This window comes from Dipodomys spectabilis, unplaced genomic scaffold, assembly GCF_019054845.1.
Source record: "Dipodomys spectabilis isolate Male_0828 unplaced genomic scaffold, ASM1905484v1 ptg000422l, whole genome shotgun sequence".
Lineage (NCBI taxonomy): Eukaryota > Metazoa > Chordata > Mammalia > Rodentia > Heteromyidae > Dipodomys > Dipodomys spectabilis.
This window is the reverse complement of record NW_024871099.1, coordinates 8,259,897-8,285,956: the sequence shown is the minus strand read 5'-3', so window position 1 is coordinate 8,285,956 and position 26,060 is coordinate 8,259,897. Positions and strand designations below refer to the sequence as shown.

Below are 26,060 nucleotides of genomic sequence, written 5' to 3'. Positions count from 1 at the left end.
CTACTTTGAGCCACAGCACCACTTCCAGTTTTCTGGTGGTTCATTGGCGATGACTCTCATGGACTTTCATGCCTGGACTACATTTGAATCCCGATTCTCAGATCTCAGCCTCCTGGGTAACTAGGATTACAGGCCTTCAGTGAGCCATCAGTGCAAGGCTTAAAGTAAACTATTAAAAGATTATTTGTGGTCTTGGGGGCAGCAAGAGGCAAGTAGGGAAGAGAGGGGAGAATTGGCCAGATAGTAGAAGTGAGGGCCCAGAGCAGAAAAAGGAAAGTGGGGTTCCATGGTGTTGGCAGACTTAGAGAAGATGGCTGGTTTTCCTGAATGGTCCCTTTGTCTACCTCTAGCAATTTATTAAAGATAATTTATTTATTTATTTTATTTTGTGAGGGTTTACTTATTTCTTTGGTTTGTGCTGGTCCCGGGGCTTGAACTAGGAGCCTGTGGTCTGTCCTGAGCTTTTTTGCACAAGTCTGGTGCTCTACTGCTTGAGCCACAGCTCCACATCAGCTTTTGGGTGTTTCATTGGAGACAAGAGTCTCACAGAGTGGGTCTCCAGGCTGGCCTCATACTAAGATCCTCAGATTGGATCCTCCTGGTAGAAGCAATGACAGGAGTGTCACCATTGCATAATGGAAAAGGATTCCAACTGTGCTTATAAGACATACAGACAAATTGAATGAATGACTGAATGACAGACCGATTGGAAGAACTGGAAAATCCAGAGCAGCTTAACTTGAAAATAAATCACTGCATCACCTTCCCAAGGGGCAGACAAGAAATCACACAACTGCAGCAAGAAGGACTTTAGGGGAACCCCTCCAGACAGTGGGGTCACCACCATGTTCCCCATGCTCACTGCTCTTGCTTGTTTGGCTGGTGCTTTACTACCTGAACTATGGCTCCATGCATGCTAGAAAAGCACTCTACCATGAAGCCACATTCCCAGCCCAATTTCTTTTTTTTTCTCTTTTCTTTTTCTTTTTTAAGTGCGTGTGGTGGTGCACCTCTGTAATCCCAGCTAACCAAAAGAGGGGAATGGAAAGGTCTGTGTTCAAAGCCAGAAGAGGCAAAAGTGCCAGACCCTACCTAAGAAGTAACCACAGCCCAAAAGCCTGGAGAGCAGGAAAAGGGTAAAGTTCAAGAGGAAACCCCACCTTCCCCAGCAAGCACAGAGCCCCAGGTTCAACCACAGGGCCACCAAAAACAGCAACAACAAAAAAGCCTGGTCATCTTCATTGTCCTACCTCAAACCGCATAAGTTAAAGCTCCCACAGGTCTGGCTCTGCTTTCTGCATGACTGTTTCTTCCCTGTGTCACCTGCCATTAGCCAGGACACCTAGCTAGGACAGAGAGAGATGCTGAGGTAGTTGGAGGCAGCAAGTGCCAGGTGTCCTGGGGGCGGGGCCAGCTCTGCCTGAGGGAATCTGAGATGTCCTGGGTTCCAGCATCTCTTGCTGGCTACAGAGCTAAATGGACTCGTACGCGCCCCTGGTGGCTGTACAGGGAATGACACAGAAAGGTCCAATGAGGAGCAGGAGGGGGAAGAGACTGGAAGAGCAGGGAAGAAGCTAGAAGGATAGAGAAGAGGCTGAGAACAACAACTCCATGAAACCATAGGGTGTCAGATGAGCAGGATCCAGGTGATACACAAGAGCCACGCCCTGTGTCCCACAGAGCCTGAGGCTGTCTGTGTCTTCGCCACCCTACCTGGGGCCTCCAGTGGAGGCCTCCTCTTCCTTACCCATCTATCCTTGGGCCAGGCCCTTGGGGACCCTGCCTGGCTCGGCTCAGGTCCAGGACACCCAGGTCCGGATTGCCACAGTGAACGAGGCCATCAACACGACTTTCATCTACAACGCCACCAACGCAATGGGGACTGGCCAGGGAGAAGTGACCATTGTCCTCAGAGATGAGGGGCTGTTCCCAGGATGCCCTCTGATTCCTGCTTCACACAAGACATCTCATGATGGGACTAGTGTGGTCAGCTGTGCTCCCTGACCGTTCCCCCCCCTTAAAACCTGGGACACTGGTGCCATTGGTCAGCCACTGCCTGGGCACAGACCCAGGCTGAGAAATTGTAATTTGCTTCTTTCCCAGGTACAGGAGGGAAAAGGGGCTCAGAATATCTCTTCTAAATATACTATATAAGAATTTGTTATAATAGAAGCATGGCTAAAAATATTTTTTCAAAGCCTTTATTGAAAATGCACATTCAGCCTGATGCTGGTGGCTCACGCCTGTAATCCAAGCTACTCAGGAGGTTGAGATATGAGGATCAGGGTTCAAAGTCAGCCCAGGCAGGAAAGACTGTGAAACTCTTATCTCCAATAGACCACCAGAAAACCAGAAGTGGGCTGTGGTTCGAGTAGTAGAGTGTTAGCCTTGAGCTGAAGAGGTGAGGCACAGTGCCCAGGCCCAGAATTCAAGCCCCACGGGGCTGGGAAGGTGGCTCAGTGGTAGAGTGCTTGCCTTGCATACATGAGGCCCTGAGTTCGATTCCTCAGCACCACATAAGCAAAAAGAAAAAAATGGAAGTGGTGCTGTGGCTCAAGTGGTAGAGCGCTAGCCTTGAGCTGAAGAGCTGAGGGAGAGAGCCCAGGCCCAGAGTTCAGCTCCCACGACTGGACCCAAAAAAAAAAAAAAAGAATTCAAGTCCCACAACCAAAAAAAAAAAGAAAGGAAGGAAGGGAGGGAGGGAGGGAGGGAGGAAGGAAGGAAGGAAGGAAGGAAAGAAGGAAGGAAGAGGCATATTTAGGTCTGGCTAGATCCTAGTACACTCCAACCATGTCACCCAGGAACTTTTCTTCACATCTCTTATATCTGATTGGTGATTGGTTTCTTTTTTCCATTTTTCCTTTTTTTTTTTTTAACACTAAGGTTGAACTAAAGGACACCACCATTTGAGCCCTGCCCCTTCCAGCCCACTGTTGCTTTAGTTATTGTGTGTGGTAGAGTCTTTCATTTATGGCCACATTATCCTGGCCCATAATCCTCCTGTTTATACTTTCTGTGCCATTGGGATGGCAGGCACGTGCCACCAGGCACAGTTATTGCTGGAGACGGAGAGCTCACTAATTGTTGCCCAGGTTGGATTCAAATCTCAGTCCTCCCCATCTGTCTCCCAAGTAATTAGAATTAGAGGTATGAACCACTGCACCCATCTAGATCTGCTTTCTTTTCTATTTTGTGACAGTCCTGAGGATTGAACTCAGGGCCCGGGCACTTTCCCTGAGGTTTTTCACTCAAGGCTGAAACTCTACCACTAAAGTCACAACTCCACTTCCAGCTTTTGGGTGACTCATTGAAGCTAAGAGTCTCATTGAGTTTCCTGCCCAGGCTGGCTTCAAACCATGATCCTCAAATCTCAGCCTCCTGGGTAGCTGGGATGACAGGCATGAGCCTCCAGCTCCAGCTCATTCCACTTTCTTAGCACCCTCCCTGGGGACAAAGCACATCACTCACTCTCAATAGCTCTAATCAGAGTCCCAAGGCCAGCTCTCATTGGCTCCACTTAAAGCCCTGTGCACCTCTGAACCAATCACAGCAGCCAAGGAAAATAAGAGAGTTCCCAGCACCAAGTCCCATCCTAGGCGTCATTGGGTTTAGTGGACTCCACCAGAACACAGAGAATGAGGGAGGTGATGTTTTCTAAAGGAAATCTGGGGTGCTCATTCAAGGATGAAAGTGATACATGCCAGGCAGGTTTAAAAAAATGCCCAGCATTTCTTCACCTGCCTGTTTCCTTCCTCTCCAGAGAGACCCCCGGCCTCCAGGTCACACGGAGCAATCATTGTCAGTGTCGTGTTCAGGGTGCTCGTGGGGATCACGGTGGTCCGGGTGCTTCTGATCTTTGCGTATTGCACCCTTCACAGTGAGCTCCAGTGCTCTGCTTGCCTCCACTGCATTCCTGCAGTGTACAAGGTTTATCTGAGGAAAGAGGGTACTTGGGTGTACTAGGGGCCCACCCAGGCCTCCGGCCATTTCCCCAGATGACAAATTTTTATCCTGTTTCTCCAGGTCAGTGAAACTTGAACTCCTCTACCAACGGGGTAAGTGAGGAGGAGAAGAGAGGGGAGGGGAGGGCAGGGTGGGGTGATCCCCTTAATGGCTCCTGAGAATGACCTTAGGGGGAGCTCAGGCCTAGCCATCAGAACCTCTCATTTTCCCTGGCTGCTGTAATTGGCTCAGAGGTGGACAGTGATTTAAGTGGAGCCAATGAGAGACTGCTTTGATTACAGCTATTGACAGTGGACTACAAGCCAAGTGCTGAGACTGTGTCTAGGTGAAAGGAGCCCATGCCCTCCTGAGCTCAACTCCCATGACCACTGGCACAAGGAGAAAAAAAGCCAGCATGGGGTTGGGATCCATTAGTAATGTCTGCCCTGGATGCAGGATATCTGGCCTGAGTACCATATCTTGAGTGCTGGGATAGATTAGTGATGTCTGCCCCAGGTACAGGTGTGGGAGAATGGCCTGTGTAAACCACAGAGTCCCCATCCATTCTCCTAGAAGGTTTTTCTGCCATCAGATAGCACAAGTGAATGCCCAGAGCAGAACAAGGAAAGTGGGTTTCCATGGTGTCAGCAGACTTAGGGAACGTGGCTGGTTTTCCTGAATGATCCCATTGTCTTGTCTCTAGCAATTCATTAAAGATAATTTATTTGTTTATTTTACTTTCTGGGGGTTTCGTTATTTGTTTTGCTTTGTGCCAGTCTTGGGGCTTGAACTGGGGGGGGGGGTCTTTGTGCTGTCCTGAGCTTTTTTGCTCAAGGCTGCACTATACCATTTGAGCCCCAGCTCCACTTCATCTTTTGGGTGTGTCATTGGAGGTAAAAGTCTCATGGAGTGGGTCTCCCAGGCTGACCGCAGACTAAGATCCTCAGATCTCAGCCTCCTGCGTAGCTCAAATGACAGGAGTGTCACCATTGAATAATGGAAAAGGATTCAAAATGTGTTTGTGAGAAAGACAGGCAGACTGAATGACTGACTGACTGGCTGAATGGCTAGAGGAACTGGAAAATCCAGAGCATCTTAGCTTCAAAATAAATCATTGCATTGCCTTCCCAAGGGGCAGACAAGAAATTGCACAACTGCAGCAAGGATGACTTTGGGGGAGCCCCTCCCAGACAGTGGGGGTCACCCCCATGTTCCCCAGGGCCTCATGCTTACTGCTGTTGCTTGTTTGGCTGGTGCTTTCCTACCTGAGCCAGAGCTCTAAGCCAGCTTTTTTCTGGTTACTTTGGAGAAAAAGTCTCCGTGACTTCTCTGTCCAGCTGGCTCTTGATCCTCTAGATCGAAGCCTCCTGAGTATATGGGATTACAGGTGTGAGCAAACAGAGCCTGGCTCACGTGAGACTAAATCTGGAGTGATAACCAGGCTTGGGTGACTCATGCTTGTAATTCTAGCTACCCAGGAGGCTGAGATCTAAGAATCGGGGTTCAAATCCAGTCCAGGCACGAAGTCCATGAGAATCATCTCCAATGAACCACCAGAAAACTGGAAGTGGCGCTGTGCCTCAAAGTAGTAGAGCACTAGCTTTGAGCAAAAGAGCTCAGGGACAGTGCCCAGGCCCAGTTTCACAACGCCCCCCACCTACAACAAACAAACAAACAAACAAAAGTTACTTTGCTGCTCTGGGTGGAGGCTCCTGGCCCTAGAGGTGGTCCCAGGCCTCCTTAGGACTGGTGAGTCCTCAGTAGCTGGGATTACAGGTGTGTACTACCACACTCAGCTTGTTGTGAACTTGACATAGAAGACTGAGCACTGTCTGCATGAGTCCAGTGGCAGCTCCAGCCTGGTCCCTCAGAAATACCCTAGGCATCTTCAGGGCTCTCCAGTCTTTCTTGCAAATGGCAGAAGTGGCTGAGGGCATATCTGACTAGTGTGGGCTCTGGAGGGTTCTCAAGGTTGAGCCCAAGGTCTTCTGTTGGCTCAGCTGGTGCTATACAACTTGTGCCATGCCTCCAGGAAGGCTTTTTGCTTATTAACTGGAGATAGAGACTTGAGGGCTGGTTTTGAACCTTTGGTTCCCCTGGATGTCAGTCTTCTGAGTAGCTGGGCCTGTGAAGCTCTGGACGGGTCATGAGCTGTAGAGAAGGAGAGGCTGTCAGCCCTCTGGGCACTCAAGGCACATGGTGGGAGTCGGGGGCCAGCGACACTGTCATCATTGCTGGCTTGTGTGTCTTTCAGTTGCTGGCTTGTGTGTCTTTCAGAGGACGTCCTCTTTGCGTACAGTTGAATACACAACGTCCTAGAAGGGGAGAGTCAGCCTTTAGTCAGCAATCTTTGTGGCTGGGCATGTGGTAGAGTGCTTGCCTAGCATGAGTGAGGCCCTAGGTTTGATTCCTCAGTACCCCATAAACAGAATAAGCTGGAAGTGGCGCTGTGGTTCAAGTGGTAGAGTGCTAGCCTTGAGCAAAAGAATCTCAGGAACAGTGTCCAGGCCCGGAGTTCAGCCCTAGAACTGGCAAAATAAATTGGGGGGCCTTTTCTTTTCTTTATTTTTTTCTTTTTGGTTGTGTATAAGGCTGAAACTGAGGAACTGGGCGCTGTCCCTGAGCTCTTTTGCTCTAGGCACTCTACCATTTGAGAAACAACATCACTTCCAGTTTTCTGGGGGTTAATTGGAGATAAGAGTGTCATGGACTTTCCTGCCTGAGATGGTTTTGAACCATGATCCTCAGATCTCAGCCTCCTGATTAGCTGTGGTTACAGGCATGAGCCACTCATACACAACTGAAACATAGGCAGTTTCAAGTCCTATCCAGTGATATCATTATCTAACGCTTCATAAGCATTTATGTGCTTATAAGTATGGGTTGAATGAATGAGTTCAGAGATTCCGAATGTTTGTGGGATGGGTCACGGAAAATCACATGGCAGAAAATTCTTATGGGAGACCACAATAGGGACTCTGTGGTTTCTCCAGGCCCAGCTTCCCACACCTGTACCCAGTGCAGACATCACTAATACATCCTAGCAAGCAAGCTATGGTGCCAAGGCTAAATATCCCTGCACCCGAGGCAGACATCACTAATCGACCTCAACACACCCCTGCAGCTGGCTTTTTTTTCTCCTTGTGCTGGTGGTCATAGGCTTTGAACTCCGGAGGGCATGGGCTCCTCCCACAGACACAGTCTCAGCACTTGGCTTGTAGTCCACTGTCAATAGCTGTAATCAAAGCAATCTCTCATTGGCTCCACTTAAATCACTGTCCACCTCTGAGCCAATCACAGCAGCTAGGGAAAATGAGAGATCTGATGGGCTAGACATGAGCTCCCCCAAGGCCCTTCTCAAGAGCCATTAGGGGGTCACCTCGCCCTCCCCTCTCCTCTCTTCTCCTCTCCACTTACCAAGTTGGTAGAGGTATTCAACATTCTCCAACCTGGAGAAACAGGAGGAAAATTCGTAATATGGGTGGATGGGAGGGAGGCCTGGGTGGCACCTGGGGCCCCCCCAAGTACCCTCTCCTCTCAGATAAACCTTGTACACAGCAGGAATGCAGTGGTGGCAAGAGGAGTATTGGAGCTCACCATGAAGGTTGTGATACCAGAACAGAAGCCCCAGCACCACCGTGATTTCCCCCCGCCCAGCACAACATGACACAGACAATGGGTCCAGCTGACCTGGAGATTTGGGGTCTTTCTGGAGAGGAAGGAAATAGGCAGGTGAGGAAATGTTGTGCATTTTTTTAAACCTTTCTGGCATGTATCACTCTCATCCTTGAATGAGCACCCCAGATTTCCTTTAGAAAACATCATCTCCCTCATTCTCTGTGTTCTGGTGGACTCCACTGCACCCAATGACCTCTTGGATGGGACTTCCTGAAGGAGCTCAGGTCTGGCCAATCAGAATCTTTTATTTTCCTTGGCTGCTGTGATTGGTTCAGAGGTGCACAGGGCTTTAAGTGGAGCCAATCAGAGCCGGTCCTGGGAATTTGATTAGAGCTACAGCCAGTGAGTGGTGTGCTCTGTCCCTAGGGAGGTTGCTAAGAAAGTGGAATGGGTTGGGAGCAGGTGGTGGCTCAGGCCTATCATCCCAGCCTCTCAGGAAACTGAGATCTGAGGATCTTGGTTTGAAGTCAGCCTGGGCAGGAAACTCAATGAAACTCTTATCATCAATGAGTCACCCGATAGCTGGAAGTGGAGTTGTGGCTCAAGTGGTAGAGTGCCAGCCTTGAGAGAAAAACCTCAGGGGTAGTGCCTGGGCCCTGAGTTCATGTCCCAGGACTGTCAAAAAAAAAAAAAAAAACCAGAAAGGAAAGCAGATATAGATGGGTGCAGTGATTCATATCTCTAATTCTAATTACTTGGGAGGCAGATGGGGAGGACTGTGGTTCCATCAAAGTCCTATTCAGTATATTTAGAAGACCTTTTGTGAGTCCCACTCCCCCTACGGCGACCTGGAAAAGAAGCAAATTACAATTTCCTCAGCATGGGTTGATGGCGGGTCTGTGCCCAGGCAGCAGCTGACCAATGGCACCAGGAACCCAGGTTTTGAGGTGGGGGGGAGGGAGTCAGGGAGCAGAGCTTACTGCACTGGACCCATCATGAGGTGCCTTGTATGAAGCAGGAGTCAGAGGGCATCCTGGGGCAGCCCTTCACCTCTGAGGACAATGGTCACTTCTCCCTGGCCGGTCCCCATGGCGTTGGTGGTGTTGCAGATGAAAGTCATGTTGATGGCCTCATTCACTGCAGCGATCCAGACCTGGGTGCCCTGGACCTGAGCCGAGCCAGGCAGGGTCCCCAGGGTCCTGGCCCAGAGATACATGGGTAAGGAAGAGGAGGCCTCCACTGGAGGCCCCAGGTAGGGTGGCGAAGACACAAAGAGCCTCAGGCTGTGTGAGACACAGGGTGTGGCTCTTGTGTGTCATCCAGATCCTGCTCATCCCAAAACCCTGTGGGCTTCACCACATTGCTGCCCTTCACCACATTGCTGCCCTCCCAGCCTCTTCCCTGCCCTTCCAGCCTCTTCCCCCACCTGTTTCTCACTGGACCTGTCTGTGCCATTCCCTATACGGCCGCCAGGGGTGCATGGGAGTCTATTTAGCTCTGTAGCCAACAGGGGGCGCAGGAGCCCAGGTCATCTCACACTGCCACAGGCAGCGCTGGAGACCTGGCACCTGCTGCTTCCAACTACTTCAGCATCTCTCTCTGTCCTAGGTAGGTGTGCTGGCTAATGGCAGGTGGTGCAGGGAAGAAACAGCCATGCAGGAAGCAGAGCCAGACCTGTGGGAGCTTTAAATTGTGTGGTTTGATAGGAAAAGTCAAGAAGACCAGGCTTTTTTGTTGGTGGTGTTTTTGGTGGCCCTGGGTCTTGAACTCGGGGCCCTGTGCTTGCTGGGGAAGGTAGGGCTTCCTCTTGAACTTTACCCTCCTCCTATTCTCCAGGCTTTGGGGCTGTGGTTAATTCTTAGGTAGAGGCTGGCACTTTTGCCTCTTCTTTGAAGGCAGACCTTCCCACTTCCCCCTCTTGAGTAGCTGGGATTACAGAGGTGCACCACCACATGCATTAAAGAATAAAAAGGAAAGAAAAAATTAAATTGGGCTGGGAAAGTGGCTTCATGGTAGAGTGCATGCCTAGCATGCATGAGGCCCTGGCTCAGGTAGGAAAGCACCAGCCAAAGAAGCAAGAGCAGTGAGCATGAGGCCCTGGGGAGCATGGTGGTGACCCCCACTGTCTGGGAGGGGTTCCCCCAAAGTCTTCCTTACTGCAGTTGTGTGATTTCTTGTCTGTCCCTTGGGAAGGCATTTCAGGGATTTATTTTCTTTCTTTTTTTTTTTTTTTTTTTGTCAGTCGTGGGGCTTGAACTCCAGGCCTGGGCGCTGTCCCTCAGCCCTTCAGCTCAAGGCGAGCGCTCTACCACTTGAGCCACAGCACCACTTCCGGTTTTCTGGTGGTTTATTGGAGATAGGAGTCTCACGGTCTTTCCTGCCCGGGCTGGCTTTGAACCGCGATCCTCAGATCTCAGCCTCCTGAGTAGCGAGGATGACAGGCGTGAGCCACCAGCGCCCGGCTTCAGGGATTTATTTTCAAACTAAGATGCTCTGGATTTTTCAGTTCCTTCAGTCACTCAGTCATTCATTGAATCTGTGTGTTGTCTGTCTGTCTCACAAAAACACTTTGAATCCTTTTCTATTATTCGATGGTGATGCTCCTGTCATCCCAGCTATGCAGGAGGCTGAGATCTGAGGATCTTAGCCTGAGGCCAGCCTGGGAGACCCACTCCATGAGACTCTAATCTCCAATGAACCACCCAAAAGCTGAAGTGGAGCTGTGGCTCAAGCAGTAGAGCACCAGCCTTGAGAAAAAAAAGCTGAGGACAGCACATGGCCCCTAGTTCAAGCCTGAGGACTGACACAAACCAAACAAACCCACAAAGTAAACAAATAGATGATCTTTAATAAAGTGCTCGAGGTAGACAATAGGCCATTCAGGAAAACCAGCCGTCTTCTCTAAGTCCGCCGACACCGGGGACCCCACTTTCCTTGTTCTGCTCTGGGCCCTCACTTCTACTATCTGGCCAATTCTCCCCTCTCTTCCCCATTTGCCTCTCACTGCAGCCAAGACCACAAATAAGCTTTCAATAATTTAAGCCTCAGTGTTTGTCATCCTAGCTACCCAGGAGGCTGAGATCTGAGAATCATGGTTCAAATCCAGTCCAGGCATGAAAGTCCACGCGACTCTTTTCTCCAATGAACCATCAGAAAACCGGAAGTGGCGCTGTGCCTCAAAGTAGTAGAGCCCTAGCATTGGGCAAAAGAGCTCAGGGACAGCACCCAGGCCCAGTTTAACACTCCTCCTCCAGACCCACAACAAATAAATAAACAAACAAAAATTTACTTTGCTGTTCTGAGGTGGAGGCTCCTGGCCTAGAGGTGGTCCCAGGCCAGCTTGGGATGGTGCCTCCTCAGTAGATTACACGTGTGTGCTACCATACTCAGCTTGTCATTAACTCAACAGAGGAGATTGAGCACTTTCCTCACCAGTCCTCTGGGAAAAGCAGTGGAGACCTCAGCCTGGTCCCCTCAGACATGTCCTAGGTGTCTTCAATGCTCTCCAGTCTTTCTTGCAAATGGCAGAAGTGGCTGAGGGCATGTCTGACTAGTGTGGGCTCTGGAGGGATCTCAAGGTTGAGCCCAAGGTCTTCTGTTGGCTCAATTGGTGCTATGCAACTTGTGCCATGCCTCCATGCTTTTTTTGCTAATTAACTGGAGATGGAGACTTGAGGGCTGGTTTTGAACCTTTGGTTTCCCTGGTTGTCAGTCTTCTGAGTAGCTGTAGGCTGTGGATGGGTCATGCGCTGTAGAGAAGGAGAGGCCGCCAGCCCTCTGTCTGTGCATTCAATCCACATGGTGGGAGTCGGGGCTGGCGATGCAGCCACCATTGCTGGCTGGTGTGTCTTTCAGAGGGACGTCCTCCTTGCGTACAGTTGAATACACAACGTTCTAGAAGAGGAGAGTCAGCCTTTAGCAACAATCTTTGTGGCTGAGCATGTGGTAGAGTGCTTGCTTGCCTAGTGTGAGTGAAGCTCTGGATTGGATTCCTCAGGACCCCATAAACAGAAAAAGCTGGAATTGGTGCTGTGGCTGAAGTGGTAGAGGGCTTGCCTTGAGCAAAACAAGCTTAGGGACAGTGCCCAGTCTCTTTCTTTCTCTCTTTTTTTTCTTTCTCTCTCTCTTTTGTTCTTTCCTTCACTCTTTCTTTTTTAAAATTTCTTTCCCTTCCTTCCTTCCTTCCTTTCTTTCCTTTTCTTTTGTTCATTGTAAGGCTCAAACTGAGGGCCTGGGTGCTGTTCCTGAGCTCTTTTGCTCAAGGCTAGCACTCTACCACTTTGAGCCACAACATCACTTCAGTTTTCTGGTGGTTAATTGGAAATAAGAGTGTCATGGACTTTCCTGCCTGGATGGTTTTCAACCACGATACTCAGATCTCAGCCTCCTGATTAGCTGAGGTTACAGGCATGAGCCATTCTTGCCCAGCTGAAACCTAGGCAGTTTTAAGTCCTATCTGGTTGATATCCATCACCTTACACTTCCTATCCATTTATATGCTTTTATGAATAGGTTGAATGAATGAGTTCAGAAATTTCCAATGTTTGTGGGGTGAGTCACAGAACATCACAGGGCAGAAAAACCTTCTGGGAGAATGGGATGGGGACTCTGTGGTTTATCCAGGCCCATCTTCCCATGCCTGTACCCAGGGTAGACATCACTAATCCATCCCAGCACTCAAGCTATGATACCCAGGCCAAATATTCCCATACCCAAGGCAGACATCACTAATGGATCCCAACACCATGCTGGCTTTTTTTTCTCCCTCCTTGTGCTGGTGGTCATGGGATTGGAACTCAGGAGGACATGGGCTCCTCCCACAGACACAGTCTCAGCACTTGGCTTGTAGTCCACTGTCAATAGCTGTAATCAAAGCAATCTCTCATTGGCTCCACTTAAATCACTGTCCACCTCTGAGCCAATCACAGCAGTCAGGGAAAATGAGAGGTTCTGATCAGCTAGGCTTAAGCTCTTCCCAAAGCCCTTCTCAGGAGCCATTAGGGGGTCACCCTCCCCTCCCCTCTCCTTTCTTCTCCTCTCCACTTACCCCATTGGTAGAGATGTTCAACTGGTTCCGACCTGGAGAAACAGGATGAAAATTTGTCAACTTGGGAGATGGGCTGGAGGCCTGGGTGGGCACTGGGGACATCCCAAGTACCCTCTCCCCTCAGATAAACCTTGTACACAGCAGGAATGCAGTGGGAGGCAAGAATAGCATTGGAGCTCACCGTGAAAGTGACGACACAAGAAGATCAGAAGCACTATGACCACCACAATTATCCCGAGTACTCCCAACACGACACCAACTATGGCTCCAGGTGAGCTGGAGGCCGGGGGTCTCTCTGTAGAAGAAGGAAACAGGCAGGTGAGGAAATGTTGAGTTGATTTTTTTTTTACCTGCCTGGCATGCATCACTCTCATCCTTGAATGAGCACCCCAGATTTCCTTTAGAAAACATCGCCTCCCTCATTCTCTGTGTTCTGGTGGACTCCACTGCACCCAATGACACCTAGGATGGGATTGGGTTGGGAGAGCTCAGGCCTGGCCAATGAGAACCTCTCATTTTCCTTGGCTGCTGTGATTGGTTCAAAGGTGGACAGGGGTTTAAATGGAGCTACTCAGAGCCGGCCCTGAGACTTTGATTAGAGCTATTTCAAGTGAGTAGTGTGCTCTGTCCCCAGGGAGGTGGCTAAGAACATGAAATGGGCTAGGAGCTGGTGGCTCATTCCTGTGATCCCAGCCACTCACGAGGCTGAGATCTGAGGATTATGGTTTGAAGTCAGCCTGGGCAGGAAACTCAATGAGACTCTTATCTTCAATGAGTCACCCAAAAGCTGGAAGTGGAGTTGTGACTTTAGTGGTAGAGTTTCAGCCTTGAGTGAAAAACCTCAGGGAAAGTGCCCAGGCCCTGAGTTCAAGCCCCAGGACTGTCACAAAATAGAAAAGAAAGCAGATCTATATAGGTATAGTGGTTCATACCTATAATTCTAATTACTTGCCAGGGAGATGGGGAGGAAGCCAGCCTGGGAAACAATTAGTGAGATCTCCATCTCCAGCAATAAGTGGGCCTGGTGGCACGTGGCTGCCATCCCAACGGCAAAGCATAACAGGAAAGTGTAAACAGGAGGATTATGGGACAGGATAATGTGGCCATAAATGAGAGACTACTCCATACAATAAGTAAAGCAAAAATGGGCCGAAAGGGGCATGGCTCAAATAGCGTTGTGCTTTATTTCAACCTCAATGCCAAAAAAGAAAAGAAAAAATGAAAGAAAAAAAAAAAGAACTGAATGCCATGGTTGGAGTGTGCCTGGATATAATCAGACCTGAAGATGCATTTTCTTTTCTTTTCTTTTCTTTTTTGGTTGTGGAGCTTGAATTCTGGGCCTGGGCGCTGTCCCTCAGCTCTTCAGCTCAAGGCGAGCGCTCTACCACTTGAGTCACAGCCCCACTTCCAGTTTTCTGGAGGTTTATTGGAGATAAGATTCTAGGGGACTTTCCTTCCTGGGCTGGCTTTGAAAGAAAATCCTCAGATCTCAACCTTCTGAGTAGCTGGGATTACAGTCGTGAGCCAGCAGCATCTGGCTGAAAATGCATTTTCAATAGAGTCTTTGGAAAAGATTTTTAGCCATGCTTTAGTCAATTATAACAAAGTCCTATTCAGAGTATTTAGAGGAGCTTTCCTGAGTCCCTCTCCCCTTCTGCCTACCTGGGAAAGAAGCAAATTACAATTTCCTCAGCCTGGGTTGGTGGCGGGTCTGTGCTCAGGCAGCAGATGACCAATGGCACCAGGAACCCCAGGTTTTTAAGGGGTGGGCATCCTGGGAACAGCCCCTCACCTCTGAGGACAATGGTCACTTCTCCCTGGCCGGTCCCCATGGCGTTGGTGGCATTGCAGATGAAAGTTGTGTTGATGGCCTCGTCCACCACGGCGATCTGGAGCTGGGTGCCCTGGACCTGAGCAGAGCTGGGCAGGGTTCCCAAGGTCCTGGCCCAGAGATAGATGGGTAAGGAAGGGGCCTCTGCTGGAGGCTCCAGGTGGGGGAGCAAAGACACAGGCAGCCTCAGGCCCTGTGGGACACAGGGTGTGGCTCTTCTGTTATCACCCGGGTCCTGCGCATCTGAAAACCCTGTGCGGTTCACCACACTGCCACCCTCCCAGCCTCTTCCCTGCCCTCCAGCCTCTTCCCTGCCCTCCCAGCCTCTTCCCTGCCCTTCCAGCCTCTTCCTTGCCCTTTCAGCCTGTTCCCTTCCTGTTTTTTACTGGACCTGTCTGTGCTATTCTCTATACAGCCATCAGGTCCATTTAGCTCTATAGCCAGCAGGGGGCGCAGGAGCCCAGGTCATCTCACATCCCCTCAGGCAGAGCTGGCCCTGCCCCAGCAGACCAGGCACCTGCTGCCCCCAACTACCTCAGTAGGCTCTGTGTCCTAGCTAGGTGTGCTGGCTAATGGCAGGTGGATCAGGGAAGAAAGAGCCATGCAGGAAGCAGAGCCAGCCCTGTGGAAGCCCTCATTTGTGCAGTTTGCGGTTCGACAAGTCAAGAGAACCAGGCTCTTCTGTTGTTGGTGTTTTTGGTGTCCCTGGAACTTGAACTAGGGACATTGTGCTTGCTGCGGAAGTTAGGGCTTCCTCTTGAACTTTACCCTCCTCCTGCTCTCCAGGCCTTTTGGCTGTGGTTAATTCTTAGGTAGAGTCTGGCACTTTTGCCTCTTCTGGCTTTGAACACAGACTCTCCCCACTTCCCCCTCTTGAGTAGCTTGAATTACAGAGGTGCACCACCACACACATTTAAAAAAAGAAAAAAGAGGGCTGGGAAGGTGGCTCAGTGGTAGAGCGCTTGCCTTGCATGCATGAGGCCCTGGGTTCGATTCCTCAGCACCACATAAGCAAAAAGAAAAAAAGCCGGAAGTGGTGCTGTGGCTCAAGTGGTAGAGCGCTAGCCTTGAGCTGAAGAGCTCAGGGACAGCGCCCAGACCCAGAGTTCAAGATCTGCAACCAACAAAAAAATTTTAATTTAATTTAATTTAATTTAATTTAAAAAAAATACCAGGGGTGAATCTGTGTAAGGCAAACAAGCACTTGCTCACTGCCTTCACTCCCAGCTGTAAAGATGCCAAACGTTGATAGCAGTCACTTCTAATAGCTGATTAATGATTGTGTCATTGATGCTTATTTGTTTAGATCCAGGGATCCAGGCCCCAGCCTCCTCCTTTAGACCAGGATTCCAGGCCCCAGCCTCCTCCCTCAGACCCGGGGATCCAGGCCCCAGCCTCCTCCCTCAGACCCGGGGATCCAGGCCCAGCCTCCTCCCTCAGACCCGGGGATCCAGGCCCCAGCCTCCTCCCTCAGACCCGGGGATCCAGGCCCCAGCCTCCTCCCTCGGACCCGGGGGTCCAGGCCCCAGCCTCCTCCCTCGGACCCGGGGGTCCAGGCCCCAGCCTCCTCCCTCGGACCCGGGGGTCCAGGCCCCAGCCTCCTCCCTCGGACCCGGGGGTCCAGGCCCCAGCCTCCTCCCTCGGACCCGGGGGTCCAGGCCCCAGCCTCCTCCCTCGGACCCGGGGGTCCAGGCCCAGCCTCCTCCCTCGGACCCGGGGGTCCAGGCCCAGCCTCCTCCCTCGGACCCGGGGGTCCAGGCCCAGCCTCCTCCCTCGGACCCGGGGGTCCAGGCCCAGCCTCCTCCCTCGGACCCGGGGGTCCAGGCCCAGCCTCCTCCCTCGGACCCGGGGGTCCAGGCCCAGCCTCCTCCCTCGGACCCGGGGGTCCAGGCCCCAGCCTCCTCCCTCGGACCCGGGGGTCCAGGCCCAGCCTCCTCCCTCGGACCCGGGGATCCAGGCCCCCCTCCCTCCTCAGGGCAGGCTGGGGCCCGTGACTCACGTGGTCCAGTTGAAGTGAGTGTGCGCTGGACTGCTCTGGATGGCGCAGCGCAGCGTGACATCACGGCGACCGACATACCAATTGTGGTCATAGCCAACGATGGAGACCTCAGGGGGGTCTAGGGGGTGAGGACACACTGGGGTCAGAGCCACAGGCCCTGAGGGCACGAGGCTCCTCAGCTCCTGGGGTGGGTCCTGAATGACAGGACATGTCCTCTGCGAGCAGAGGCCTGTGCGTCCTCGGCCACAAGGCGCAGACCAGGCCTACTCTGTCCCTAAGTACCTCTGTGTCTTGGTGCCAGTACTGGGGGGGCCTTGAAACTCACTTTTTTTTGTTGTTGGTCTTATAAGGTGGGAGAAGGGGGAGGCAGGCGGACGCTGGAGGCCATGTAGGCCACAGCTTGGGGAAGTGGGGTGTGGGTAACCCCGGGGTGATAGCAGCCCACTGTGTGTTGGGGGGGAAAAAAATCTTTCCCTCGCGCATGCGCGGACGCACTCACAGAGCACGGACAGGTGGACGGGCAGCCGCAGCGGCTCCGCCCAGGTCTGGTGCTGCACCACGCAGGTGACGACCTGGCCGTGCGCCTGTCTGGAGGGCACCGCGGAGAAGACGCTGACGACGGAGACGGTGCCGGGCCGCGATCCCGGCCCCTGCGTGGTGTTGGCGACTCCGGGCAGGTGAGCGGCCCAGGAGAGGCGCGCAGGGGGGTGCCCGTCGGCGGCCTCGCAGTGCGCCACGGGCGCGGGCGCAGAGAGGGCGGTCGGGGGTTGCACAGCCTTCAGGGCGACGGCGCTGCTCTGCGGCCGGGCTGGAAGATTGAAAGGGAGACAGTGGACAGTTCAAATCCCATGTGTGTCTCTGGGCAGCCAGCGGAGTGGAGGCGGCCTTTGGAGCAAGCCTGTGCCTCAGTTTCCCTAGTTGTCCACTGGGGATCCCCGGGAGGGATGGGGACACAGGCAACGCTCTTTAGGACGGTCCTGGCCTGTAGGAAGTGCTCAGTGAATATGCCTCGTGGGCTGGTGCTGGGGGCCTAGAAAAGAGGAAGATCACTGCAGACCACCTGGCTGGGCCAGGGATGGTGTGAGAAAGGGAGGGGGCCGGGGAGACCACGCACGACGCACGCCAGGCCCTGGGGGCGGGGCGTCGAAGGGCCGCTTCCGGGGCGGGCCGCCGAATAGGGAGAGGAGGGGCTTCCGGTGAGGAGAAAGGCAGCCAGAGCCCCAATGGGAGCCGAGCAGTGCCCGGGCTCTCCTCCAGAGCGGAGCCAGAAGCCGCGGGCAGGTGGCTCAGGCCTGTCATCCTAGCAACTCAGGAGGCTGAGATCTGAGGATTGAGGTTCAAAGCCAGCCCAGACAGGAATGTCTGTGAGAGGCCCAGGAAAGTCCCAGCCGGCGGAGAGGCCCAGGCACGGCGGAGAAGCCTGAGGAAAGGCCTGTGGATAGTGGAGAGGCCGGCGGAGGGGCAAAACCCTTGGAGAAAGGCCTGTGACGAGCCAAGTGGCCTGTGGAGATCGGAGAGGCCTGCGGAGTGTTGGAGATCAGAGTGGCCCGTGGGAAGGAGGAAAAAAGAAAAAGAAAAACCTTGGAAGTTGCAGCTACTCTTAGTTCCAAGGTAACCCAGGATAGGGTTGCAGGACAACTCCTTTGTTACCTTTGAAGTGCCTCCAAGATGGATTTTTTTTTTCCCCTCGTGGGTTATTACAATGGGGCAGAAGCATCAGTAGTACATCCTGTGCAGTTCTAAACCATCCATCCTTAGTCATTAGTCATTGCCTCCCCCCCCCCCCCCCCACAGCTGCTTAAGAAAACAAACTTAATTGGTATGGAATTGGGAGGCAGCCTCCTCAACAGGGCATCAGCTGTCTGTCCCCTCCTTCCCTCCTTTCCTGCATGCTGGTTTTGAAGCTTGAACCCACGTCCTGAGTGCTGTCCCAGGGTTTTTTTTGTTCAAGGCTAGTACTCTACAACTTGAGCTCACAGCTCCGTTTCTGGCGATTTTTTTTTTCCTTTTGGCTAATTAGAGATAAGAATCTCATGATTTTTCTTCCCAGTCTAGCTTCTAGCCTTGATCTTCAGAGTCTCTTTGAGTAGCTAGGATTACAGGCATGAGCACCAGTACCCGGCTCTCCTTCTATCTTCACCTTTGAACTTTTCCTTTGTCACCAACCTTGAATGCAGGGGAGCAGCCACTGGCACCTGTAAGGTGTTATTAGGGCCAACCTAGGAGGAACCTGTGTTTAAAGTCCCATAACAGAGATGCCAGGGCCCTGCTATATCCAAGGAAGAAAGCAGAGGCCTAGAGGAAGAAAATCCACTGTCCTCCCCAGCCTCCAGGTTCTCCCCAGCCACCTGTCCAATTCCTGGTCTCCCCAAGACCTTGGCCCCCAGGATCTCTAATCTCTCCAACCGCCCTATGGCACCTGCTAAGTGGAAGGAGGTCCCCTGCTCAGGCCTGGCTCCTCTTGCTTGTGCCCCTCCCACCTCCCCTCACCCTGATTCCCTGTTGCTCACCCAGCACCCGCAGCCAGGTGGTCCCCTTGCTGCTGCCCGTTGGATAGGTCGCATAGTGGCATGTATAATTAGCTTCATCATCAATTTGCAACGCAGACAGTTCCAGAGAGGCATCTGGCAGCTTTGTGCCCTGCCCTACAGCCAAGAACTTCATCCTGCCGGGATCCTGGTAGTAGGGCCCCCTGGTGGGATGGAAGACGGCCAGGCTCCTCTCCTCACCCTGCTTCATCCATGTGATCTGGCTCATCTGGATGCTGACACCAGGAGGAGTCTTTAGCTGGCAGCTCAGGTTCACAGACTCATCCAAGAAGCCGTCCACTTGGGTAGGCACCTCTACGCCAACCATCAGGGTCCCTGTGGGGTGCGTGGAGGGGGGGAACCGAGTGGGCAACTGAGGCATAGAGTGGTTTGACCCAGGACTCCATCCCACACTCCTGTGACCCAGGCCACAGGCCCAGGACACTGGGGACAGTTAGACTACCTCCTCCAAACTGTGAGCCAAAATCATTTCCCCTCTGTAGCCAGGTGCTGGTGGTTCACACCTGTTGTCATCCTAGCTACTCAGGAGGCTGAGATCTGAGGATCCTGGTTTGAAGTCAGCCAGGGCAGAAAAAGTCCATGAGCCTCTTATCTCCAATAAACTACTCAGAAAAAACTGGAAGTGGGGCTGTGGCTCAAGTGATAGAAGCGCTAGCCTTGAGCAAAAGAACTCTGGGACAGCGCCCAGGCCAAGAGTTCAAGCCCCAGAACCAGCAATAAATAAATCTTTCTCCTCCCTTTCTCTCTTCTTCCCCTCTCCTCCCCACCTCAGGCTTCCTACACAAAAGTCATACTCCTCTCTCCCCACCCCAATATTCAATTTATTTTTTGATCTCAGTGGCTTGCATTACAAGCATGCACAGCCACACCCACCATCGGAATCTTTTTCTCCAGAGAAGTTGTTTCATATCAGGTGTCTGTCATGGGAACGGAACCCAGGGTGACACAGAGGGAGTGAAAATGACAGTGCCAGGTAGGATTTAGTTGTGCCTTAGGAAAGAAGAGGCATCCATTGGGCCCAGGAGACTTGGGGGTGGGGGGCAAGCTGCTGTGGGAGCTGGAAAAATGGGTGCATGGTCCCACCTGCAGCCCCCAAGTCCATTTAGCTGCATGCACAGGGCTATGAAGAAACTGAACAGGGCAGTGAAATCTGGGGCACCCTGTGTTTCCTGGTGGAAAGTTCAACACCACCACCCCCCCTTTCATTCAGCCTAGCGATTTCCAGCTTTTGTTCTCCTTCCTGATCCCCACAAGGAGCTGGCTGGAGTCTTCTTCCAGGTGGGGTGTGTGTGTCTGTGTGTGTGAGAGAGAGACAGAGACAGAGCCAGGCACCAGTGTGTCACGCCTGTAATCCTAGCTACTCAGGAGGCTGGGATCTGAGAATGGCTGTTCAAAACGAGCCCAGGCAGGAAAGTCCATTAGACTCTTATCTCCAAAAACTACCAGAAAACTGGAAGTGGCGCTGTGGCTCAAGTGGTAGAGGGCTAGCCTTAAGCTGAAGAGCTGACAGCACCCAGGCTGAGTTCAATCCCCAGGACAGAAAGAAAGGGAGGGGAGGCGGGAGATGGAGGGAGGGGGGGGGGTAGAAAGAGAGAGAGACTTAGTCCTGGGGCTTGAATTCAGGGCCTGGCCACAGCTCCACTTCTGGCTTTTTGACAGTTCACCGGAGGTAAGACTCTCACTGGAATCCATCTCCGGCTGGATTCGAACCAGGATCCTCAGATCTCAGCCTCCTGAGTGGCTGGGGTGCCAGGCTTCGGCTGTGGTCTTGGTGATCTCCCTGCGCAGTGGCCTTCGGCGATGCCCAGGGGATGGGCGGGGGGGGGGGCTCGTGTGCAACTATGCACACGCACCCCGAGTTCCCCGGCACCGCAGCTCCCCCAGCCCGGGCTCCTGAGGGGCTTTGCCCCACCCCGCGTTTACTAAAGGCCGCTGGAGCGAGCTGTCCCGAGTGTGTGCGGGGCGGGCACGGGGGTGAGTGAGGGAATGAATGAGCCAATGAATGAATGAATGGAAGCCCCCTAGGAGGGGTGGGAGTGGGGGGTCCTTGTGCAAGGGGAAGGAGGTGGCTGGAGGCCACCATCTCCCCGGCTCGGCAGGTGCCTGGCCCGGCGGCCCTGGGCACCGGGTGCGTCCCGGCCTGAGTCACCACCGACTTTCCGGGAATCCCGCCAGGGCCGCCAGGGACGGGGAAAGGGCGCGGGGTGGGGGTGGGGGGTGTCCGGGGAGGGAGCCGGGGGAGAGGGGACGCGGGACAGGACAGGGCAGGGCGCGGGGCGGCACTCACCGGCCGCGGGCAGCGCCAGCAGTGTGAGCAGCAGCAGCAGCAGCAGCGCCCGGCTGGGTCCGCAGTCCGCGGGAGCTCCCGCCGACGGGAGACGTTCCCCCAGCCGCCCATGGCCACCCCGGGAACCCCGCTCCGATCTCCTCCCGACATCCGATTTCTCCTCCTCGAAATAGTATTTTTCTCTCTCAGAATCGTATTTCTCCATTCCCGATTCAGATCGTCGCTGCAGTCCGCTGCTCGCCTAACGCCGGCCGGCTGATTCCAGGAGGGAGACACGGCCGCGGGGGCGGACGGCAGGGAGGGCGACGTCACGGGGCGTGGCGGAGGGCGGGGCGGGGGCGTGGCGGAGGGCGTGGCGTGGCGGGGCGGAGGGGCGGGGCGGAGGGCGGGGCGGGGCGGAGGGCGGGGCGGGGCGGAGGGCGGGGCGGAGGCCCCTCCTTGGCTGGTCCAGATGGGGTGATGGGGGGGAGCCCCGAGGGGGCCGGGGAGGAGGAGGAGGCGCCTTGAGAGGGAGGAGGAACAGGGAGGCGGCTGGGAAGGGCGGCCGCTCTGTGCAGCCCGTCCTGCCCAGAGGGGCAGAGGGGAAACTGAGGCCCGGCGGACCTCAAAGGAGACCCGAGCTGTCACCGAGGTTTTTCCACTAAAGGCTGTTGTTCTTCCACTGGAGCCACAGCTCCATATCTGGCTTTTTTTTTTTTCTATTGGAGATCAGAATCTCACAGACTTTCTTCCCCCGGCTGGCTTCGAACCGTGATCCTCAGATCTCAGCCACCTGAGTAGCTACGAGCCCCTCTCTCTGCCTCGCTGTCTGACCCTCCCCGTCCTCCTCCCCCGCCCCCCAGCTGGATGGATGCCCAGGATGAGGAACAACACTACCGCCTAGGGAAATTTGGGGGAGATTCTGAGAATTGGTGATTCTCATCCTAGGGGAGAGAAGGTGGATTTCAGCATGAAATCAGAGGTCAGTCTCAGAAACCTGGATTTTTCTAACATCTTCCTCCTACTGACTAATGTGAGAACTTGTGACCACAGCTCTGTTCTTCCTCTCCTCCTCCTCCTCCTTCCCCTGCCCCCCCAACCTGGGGTTGCCCAGGGCTGCCTCACCTCCCAGGGTTTTTGTGGAGCTATCTCCCTCCTGTGAGACACAAAAAAGTGGGAAGTGGTGCTGTGGCTCAAGTGGAACCAGCCTTGAGTGAAAAAAGGCCAAGGAGAGCCTAGGCCCTGAGTTCAAGCTCCAGCAACTGCCCCCACACACACACACACACAAAGAGAACAAATCATATTCTTCACAGATTTGTTTGCCATAACCAAGATATGGAATCAACCTAGATGCCCTGCAGTGAAGGAATGTATCAAATAAATGTGGTTTATATATACAGCGAATTCTACACATCCATCAGAAAGAATGACACTGTACCACTCATAGGGATGTGGAAAGACTTAGAAAAAAATTATATTAAGCTTAGTAAACCAGACCCAAAGAAATATAGGTTGCATGGTCTCCCTAGAATGTGCCTATAAAGCTACAAGTAAACATACTGGATGAATTATACAGGTCTCCTGGCATTCACACAGCGAGATCAAAGGAAGATAATCTTAGGATCGCAAAGGTGCAATAGCTCTGTGCATCTGATCATATAAGGTAATATTTATTGAAATGAAGTCCAGGAAGTGGAAAGGAGCTGTATGTGTCTGTGTGTTTTTCTTGGTTGCTGCTTTAGCTTTCGTTTCCTTTGGACTGGTTTGTGCATTTATCTGTCTTTGGGAGAGTGAGGGTGAGTCCTGAAATGGAGAGACAAAGGGTAAACAAATGCAGTCAGTGGTACTCACTGGACACTATATTGAAAGTGAACTATAGGGGCTGGAAAGGTGGCTCAGTGTTTGAGTGCTTGCCTGGCATACATGAGGTCCTGGGTTCGATTCCTCAGAACCATATAAACAGAAAAACCCACATGTGGCATTGTGGCTCAAGTGGTAGAGCATTAGCCTTAGCTGAAGACCTGAGGAACAGTGCCCAGGCCCAGAGTTCAAGCCCCATGACCTACCAAAAAAAAAAAAATGTACTCTTTTCTTTTTTCTTTTTTGCTGGTCATGGGGTTTGAACTCTGAGCCTGGGAACTGTCCCTCAGCTCTTCAGCTCAAGGCTAGCACTCTACCACTTGAGCCACAACACCACTTCCGGCTTTTTCTGCTTATGTGGACTTAAGAAATCAAACTCAGGCCTCAAGCATGCAAGACAAGCACTCTACCACTGAGCCACCTTCCCAGCCTCAAGAAATGTACTCTTTACCTGCCTTATGTAACTTATGATGTAACTTATGATAACTCCTCTGTATATCATCTATACCATAACAAATGCAGGGGCTGGGAAGGTGGTTCAGTGGTAGAGCGCTTGCTTTGCATGCTTGAGGCCCTGGGTTCGATTCCCCAGCACCACATAAGCAAAAAGAAAAAAGCCGGAAGAGGTGCTGTGGCTCAGGTGGTAGAGCGCTAGCCTTGAGCTGAAGAACTGAGGGACAGCACCCAAGCCCAGAGTTCAGGCCCAATACCGGACCCCCCCCAAAAAATAACAAATGCAATAAATGAAAAATAACATTCTTAGTGTATAGGAATGGATACATGTGGATACAAACACAATCAGATAATCAGACACAAAAATAAGTGGAAAATAATTTTTTAATGGGTTAAACCAGATACAGCGCAACTACAGAAGATAAGCCACAGAGCTGGGAAGGTGGCTCCGTGGTAGAGTGCTTGCATGAAGCCCTGGGTTCCATTCCTCAGTACCACATGCATAGAAAAAGCCAGTAGTGGTGCTGTGGCTCAAGTGGTAGAGTGCTAGTCTTGAGCAAAGGAGCTCAGGGACAGCACTCAGGCCCTGAGTTCAAGCCCCATGACCGACACCACCCCCCAATGTGTGTGTGTGTGTGTGTGTGTGTATTTAAAAAGGCCGTTTAGTGGGAAGAACTAATGTGAATGTAATGTATGTTGGGTTATCCCCTTGTGTATACCTGGAACACTGTTCTGAAGAATAAAGGGGAAAAATCTAGACACTACATATTTGAACTCAGCACCTATGCCATAAAATTAACTCTGGTTCAGAATCTTGGTGCCTTTCTGTAGTCCCAGCACTCAGAAGGCAAGGAGTGAGTACTAAGTAGTTTGAACCTCTCTCCCCCCCCCTCTCTCTCTCACTCTCTCTCTCTCACACACACACACACACACACACACACATACATATACACAAACACACAAGCAATTCAAGCCAGACTCTAGTGGCTGGGGGGGGGGGGGGGCGGGGGGAGGCTGGGAAGGGATGTGAAGGGTAAACAAAGGAGGAGGCTGCAATGCTTGATAAGAAATGTACTCATTATCTTGCCCATGTAATTGTAACCCCTCTGTACAGTATGTTCACAAAAAATAAAAAAAAAAGACACTAGTGGCTCATTCCTATAATCCTATCCACTCAAGAAGCTGAGATCTGAGGATCACAGTTCAAAGCCAGCTCAAGCAGGACAGTCCACAAGGCTCTTATTTTCAATGAACTACCAAAAGAGCTAGAGGTGGCTCTATGGCTCAAATGGTAGAGAGCTAGCCTTGAGCAAAATAGCTCAGGGACAGCACCTAGTCCTGAGTTTAAACCCAAGAACTGACCCACACAAAATCAAACTTAGCTCTTACAGGTACTCATGTAAAAGAATATTTATTAGTACTACCATCTTAGCACTTTTCCTTTTGGAAAGAACACACCTTGTGGCTGGGAAGGTGGCTCGGTGGTAGAGTGCTTGCCTTGCATTCATGAGGCCCTGGGTTCGATTCCTCAGCACCACATTAGCAGAAAAAAAAAGCCAAAAGTGGCACTGTGACTCAAGTGGTAGAGCACTAGCCTTGAGCTGAAGAGCTGAGGGACAGTGCCCAAGCCTAGAGTTCAGGCTCCACAACTGGCAAAAAAAAAAAAAGAAAGAAAGAACAAACCTTAAATCTCAGCTAATGAGTAAATCTGCTTTTCCCAATAAATTAAGAGAGGTGTTCACACGAGGAGCTTGATGTAGGGGAGAAGGACTGAAGATGGTTATTTTTATTACTTGGGCTTGAAAACAATATTTCAGCATGCCATTTTGCAGATTTCCATACGAGGGGATCTGAAATCTGTTCTGGACAGCACTTTTTGTTACAAGTGAGGATTTCCTAAAGATTAGGAAGATGGGTATGATGGAAAATGGAGGACAAGAAGAAAAGTAATCATTTCTAGAACCATTTTCATCAAAGGCTCGTGTTTGAGTAGGGATTTGAAGGGATTAAAAGTGTTTTTTATTTGATATGTATGTCTGGTTGTCTTCCTTTTAGTGGATGGATGTAGGCTATTTTGCTATAATGAATGATACGAGAAATTAAAACTGGTGGGCAAAGAAAAAGAGACACAAAGATTTCCATTTTAACCATTTAGATTATCCACAGAACTTGCATGCTTCTGAGTTTGCATGCTTCTGAGTTTGCCTTCCCCCCTCCCTGCCTCTCCTCCCCCCCCCCCCCCCCCCAGTCCTGGGGCTTTAACTCATCATCTGGGCACTGTCCCTGAGCTTCTTTTGCTCAAGGCTAGCACTCTACCACTTAAGCTACAACATCACTTCCAGCTCTTTCTGTGGTACTGAGGAATCAAACCCAGGGCTTCAGGCATGCTAGGCAAGCACTCTACCACTGAGCCACATTCCCGGCCCCTGCCATTGGGCTTACAAGGAGCACATTGCTTCTTAGTGTTTAGATATAGGAAATCAATTGTTCTATCA

At 52.0% G+C, this 26,060-nt stretch overlaps 1 protein-coding gene across 1 annotated transcript in view; it reads right to left on the bottom strand.

Moving 5' to 3' along the window:
* Positions 1-10,734: 10,734 nt before the first annotated feature.
* The window catches only part of LOC122097548 (poliovirus receptor homolog), a 29,313-nt gene continuing 13,987 nt past the window's right edge, over positions 10,735-26,060 (bottom strand). Inside the window, exons 2-9 of the mRNA XM_042668118.1 lie at positions 21,274-21,528; positions 18,948-19,301; positions 16,937-17,245; positions 16,438-16,555; positions 14,400-14,548; positions 12,789-12,902; positions 12,608-12,639; positions 10,735-11,454 (exon numbers count right to left, since the gene is read on the bottom strand). Coding sequence (XP_042524052.1) covers positions 11,350-11,454; positions 12,608-12,639; positions 12,789-12,902; positions 14,400-14,548; positions 16,438-16,555; positions 16,937-17,245; positions 18,948-19,301; positions 21,274-21,478 — 1,386 coding nt within the window. The 5' untranslated portion in view covers positions 21,479-21,528 and the 3' untranslated portion in view covers positions 10,735-11,349. The remainder of the gene's footprint in view (positions 11,455-12,607; positions 12,640-12,788; positions 12,903-14,399; positions 14,549-16,437; positions 16,556-16,936; positions 17,246-18,947; positions 19,302-21,273; positions 21,529-26,060) is intronic.